Genomic DNA, 5,003 nt, shown 5'->3' with positions numbered 1-5,003 from the left:
TACTATGTAAAAAAAATAAAAAAAATCTAAAACACTTCAAATAAGTTTTTAATAACCAATAACTCAGTGAAAAATACTTAAGCATCCCCACCATCCCCCACCATGAAGACTTTTTTTTTTTTCTCGAAAACAAAAAAAAAGTTTCGCGCTGTAGCAAGAAAAAAAAGAAGTAAACCTAAGCCCTATAATGTTTTGGTTATATATATATCAAAAGGTAGGTTTTTGCGGGAGTGAAGTATTATTCCTCAGTGTCATTGGCTAGCTTTTGTTATCACCTAACTCAAGAACAAACTTGATTTTTATACTGTTTCAGTAAATGTTCCTGAGACAACGCATGTAGTCAAGAATAGTTTATGTGTCAAAAGCTCAATCAATTCTCATAGTGGTCCATCCACTAAGTAGAAGAAAGAGAAATCAAACTCTACGGTGTCAATCATGGGTGTCAAGCTTCAACTGAAAGTGAAGGTTGAAGCTGCAGCACTACTCCATGAACACACCTCCAAGAAAGATACAGGATTTATAACTCTCTTTTCCTTTCAACTACATCAAGATTGAAAGTTAAGAGAGAAAGGAGCCATGGAGCAACATGGTGCACGGCTGGTCTTTCCCATAGATGTCAAAAAGAAGCCATGGGAACAGAAACTTCCACTTCACAACCGGTGGCACCCAGACATACCGCCAGTCGCAGAGGTAACAGTCGGAGAGCTTTTCAGAGTTGAGATGGTTGACTTCAGTGGAGGTCGTATCACGAAAGAATACTCCGCAGAGGACATCAAGAACGCTGATCCCTCTATTGTGAGTTGTAGCTACCTACCTTACTGTTTGTGTGTTCCAGTCAAGCTAGCATTGATTAGTTTTCTATTCCAATATCTGCTCCACGGATCCATAACCATATATATATATGCATAGCGCTTTGATACAACAATATTATTCTAACAAGCTAGCATTTGTTAAGGCTTGGTTTCTGTCTTGGAAGTAGGAAATGCTAGGAAGCAAAGGAAATCATGCGAGGAAACTGGTAATCAGACGTATGAACTTCAAACATATAAAGCACTAGCCATAAATCCGAGCCAACAAATACACACCCGGGTCCTCAAATTTACTATCAATTACAATGAGCATGATCCTCTGCTAGTTTTCTTATACAATATAGACTCGCTGCTTAATCGTTTTGCAGCTACAGAACCTGAATCATGTAGCTGGGTTTGTCAGGTTTGGCTATGATTAATTGTTTGTCCTTTGTTGGAAGGAGGACGGGGGACCATAGGAAAAAAAATTGTATTCATTTGTTATTTACTAATACAATTTTGACATTGTAACCGTAATTATTTTTTATTTAGTAATATATTAATTTATTTTTAGCATTATCCCATCAAAACAAACTTAAAAAAAATTAATTTAAACTGAAAAAAATTAATTTTTTTAAAAATCACAGCATGAACAAACAACGGGTCCTAACTGTACTAGTTAAGTCCTCCTCTTCCATTAGTGAGGTAATTTTACAACAAAAGATTCCATATTCCCCCGCGCTCTCTCTGCATTTCCACCATGGCTCCTTCAACCCCAAGACTAGTAGTGCCAATAGACTTGAAGAAGAAGCCTTGGGAGCAAATACTCCCTCTCCACAACCGGTGGCATCCAGGAATACCACCGGTTGCTGAGGTTAAAGTCGGTGAGGTGTTTAGAGTGGAGATGGTTGACTGGACTGGAGGTATGATCAAAGATAATGATTCTGCAATTGATGTGAAAACCATAGACTTATCATCTGTAAGTACGAATCTATTTTTTTAACATCTCCATTATTCTTAATTAACTCTAGATTTCAGACAAATGTCAACTCTAACTAATTCTCAAGCAGATATGAACAACCAAAAAAAAAAAAAATATATTGGTCACCTGCCTCCGTTTTTCTATATACGAGGAAGCAGGAGAACAAATTAGTACCTGGCAGAAAACATGTGGAGAAATTAAGGAACTGCAAATAATTAACTTCATCAGAAGAACCTACATGATTAGACTAATCAATCACTATGTGAACTAGATTTATTTGATGATCGTTTTGCTTGGAAACTGGTTTAGGTTCACTATCTCAGTGGCCCAATTAGAGTTTTGGACGAGGAAGGGAAGCCAGCACAGCCAGGTGATCTACTTGCTGTTGAAATATGCAACTTGGGTCCTCTCCCTGGAGATGAATGGGGTTTTACAGCATCATTTGACAGAGAAAATGGAGGTGGTTTCTTGACTGACCACTTTCCTTGTGCAACCAAAGCTATTTGGTATTTTGAAGGAATCTATGCCTATTCGCCTCAAATACCAGGTATATGGACTGGGCTTAATTAAAATCTCCCGTCTTCATAAAATCAGGCACGAAATTATACAACCGGAGCCATAAGATGAAAAGTAGTCTATATATGCTAATTGCATGATTTTGTTTTTCTTTTTTCACATCAGGGGTTCGATTTCCAGGTCTGACTCACCCTGGAATAGTTGGTACTGCACCATCAAGGGAACTCCTGAACATATGGAATGAAAGGGAGAGAGAAGTAGAGGAAAATGGGCTCAAACATCTGAAGCTATGCGAAGTTTTGCATTCAAGACCACTGGCAAATCTACCATCAACAAAAGGTTGCCACCTAGGAAAGGTATAATGACATCAATTAATGCTATGGGTATGTAAAACACTAGGAAAGACTTCTGGTTATAAAAGCCTCTGGTGTCCATGCAGATTACAGAAGTAAATATTTCTAAAACTTTGATCAGTAAAAGCCCAACGATGCTGATATTGTTGTTAACTTGCATTAGTATTTTTATGCTAACAAAGCATGGACCGCTAGGGTGGGAACTAAACTATGTTCTTGCCGCAAGTAGCTATTCTAACTGGTGATAGTCATGTGTAGATCCAAAAGGGTACGCCTGAATGGGAAAAGATTGCTACTGAGGCAGCAAGAACAATTCCAGGAAGAGAAAATGGAGGAAATTGTGACATAAAAAATCTTAGTAGAGGTTCGAAAGTGTATCTTCCAGTATTCATAGAAGGAGCAAATGTTAGCACTGGTGACATGCACTTCTCTCAGGGAGATGGTGAAATTGCCTTCTGTGGGGCGATTGAGATGAGTGGGTTCTTGGAGCTCAAGTACGTCTCTTTTTACCTATCCTATGATTTTCTGTCTTTTTGCTTACATTGCTAGGAACAAGTATTATGATTCTTCAATCTTATTCTATTTATCTTATGCAACAAAACATGCAAGTACATTTTGTAATTAACATCACAAGATACACACGCACACATACGTACCACTTACTTTCGTTTATTGCAGATCATGTTCTAGTTAACGCCTGGTCTACTATTATCCTATCTAACATCACTCAGTTTTGGGTGGCACTTCGTTGAAGTTCTATCGTCCTTAATTTCTTATATGTTTAGTATATTCAAAGTTTATCCAATGTATATACTGTATAGCACTTGTGATTTCTGTATCAGGTGTGAAATCATAAAGGGTGGAATGAAAGAGTACCTTACCCCAATGGGGCCGACTCTTCTTCATGTGAACCCAATCTTTGAGATAGGCCCTGTGGAGCCAAGATTTTCAGAATGGTTGGTATTTGAAGGCATCAGTGTAGATGAGAGCGGAAGGCAGCACTTCCTTGATGCAAGTGTTGCATACAAGCGAGCAGTGCTCAATGCCATCGACTACCTCTCTAAATTTGGCTACTCCAAAGAACAGGTTTGTGATCTCCCAACACCAAAATATTTCCGTTCTTGCATGACAATGGCCATATGCATAGCCCATGCAGAAAAGGAAGCATCAAGTGAGATAAAACACAAGTTTATTTGATGGTAACTCATATAGAGGATATGATAATGTTTTTCAGATGTATCTTCTGCTATCATGTTGCCCATGTGAAGGAAGGATTTCTGGAATAGTCGATTCTCCTAATGCTGTTGCCACCTTTGCAATCCCAACATCTATCTTTGACCAGGTAGTTAAATAACTCACATCCTATCTCCAGAAATTTAATTGTTTGCTCCTGCTGTTCAGGCAGTGAAATGCCTATTCTAATCCTAATACACATGCATATTCATATAACCAGAAGCTTGACAAACAGAATGTCTTTTCTTTTCTCTGGAACCCAAGGGAGAATTGAATTGAAAAGCTATGCTATTTATTCATAATCTTAACCCCACATTCCCTAATACCTGGGCTAGCCTCAGTTGACAGAATTGTTTAACTATTCGAACAATCACATAAGAGCTTACAAGTAACCTGCATGAACCTCAAATATCCTCAGGACAAACAAGAATTCTCGTAAAAGGAATAGCAAGGAGTGGTATTTATCAGCAGCAAACATTTGATGAAGACAGGAAAATGTTATCACTTTACGTTTACTGATCTTATCACCTTTGTATTTCTCTTGGGTTCTGAAATCGTGTTTGATGCCCTGTGCAGGATATTCGTCCAAAAACGAAGGTGCCAGTTGGACCCCGACTGGTGAGGACACCAGATGTGCTAAAGTGCACTTATGATGGAAACTTGCCCATAACTAAGAACCCCAGCGCCATGACTTGAACAGAACCAAGGTGCTTCATGGAAACAGAAGGTTTTGGCTAAACCTTTTATGCCTAATAATCATATCAATGTCTATATGGATGAGATAAAACATGGCTGCAAAACCTTCCATGTCCGGGTTATGTTCATTAGCTCTTTGTAATAATAAGAGGCATGGAGCATCATTTCATGAGGTGATGTTGGCCTTTTGCATTAAATCTATTTTGTCTAAATTTTATGCTTTTGTTATGCCACTACAAATATGCTGAACAATAACCCATCACACCATTTACACTTCATAGAGTAAATACTTCTCTTCTATATATATTCTTGATCAATGACTCATAATTATACCTAAACATTTTTCTTACTATGTGTTGCCCTCAAAATACCTACCTAAACATTTTTCAAGGCAAAGTAGAATCAATTTCAATTTCAATTTCAAATTGAAGCAAT

The 5,003-nt window shown here is 38.0% G+C and overlaps 1 protein-coding gene across 2 annotated transcripts; it reads left to right on the top strand.

Moving 5' to 3' along the window:
- The first annotated feature begins 398 nt into the window (after nt 1-398).
- Nucleotides 399-4,765, top strand: LOC7476417 (uncharacterized). Of its 2 annotated transcripts, none has more exons than XM_024601944.2 (7): nt 399-795; nt 2,080-2,317; nt 2,452-2,642; nt 2,898-3,133; nt 3,482-3,725; nt 3,874-3,981; nt 4,449-4,765. In XM_024601944.2, exons 1-7 carry the CDS (start codon nt 577-579, stop codon nt 4,566-4,568), a joined length of 1,356 nt encoding a protein of 451 aa, XP_024457712.1. In that variant the 5' UTR covers nt 399-576; the 3' UTR covers nt 4,569-4,765. The 2 variants fall into 2 exon arrangements, with proteins under 2 accessions (XP_024457712.1, XP_024457713.1); XM_024601945.2 differs by lacking the exon at nt 399-795 and adding an exon at nt 1,479-1,767.
- The last annotated feature ends 238 nt before the right edge of the window (nt 4,766-5,003 follow it).

Source organism: Populus trichocarpa, chromosome 5 (genome assembly GCF_000002775.5).
Source record: "Populus trichocarpa isolate Nisqually-1 chromosome 5, P.trichocarpa_v4.1, whole genome shotgun sequence".
Lineage (NCBI taxonomy): Eukaryota > Viridiplantae > Streptophyta > Magnoliopsida > Malpighiales > Salicaceae > Populus > Populus trichocarpa.
This window is presented reverse-complemented; position numbering and strand designations above follow the sequence as displayed.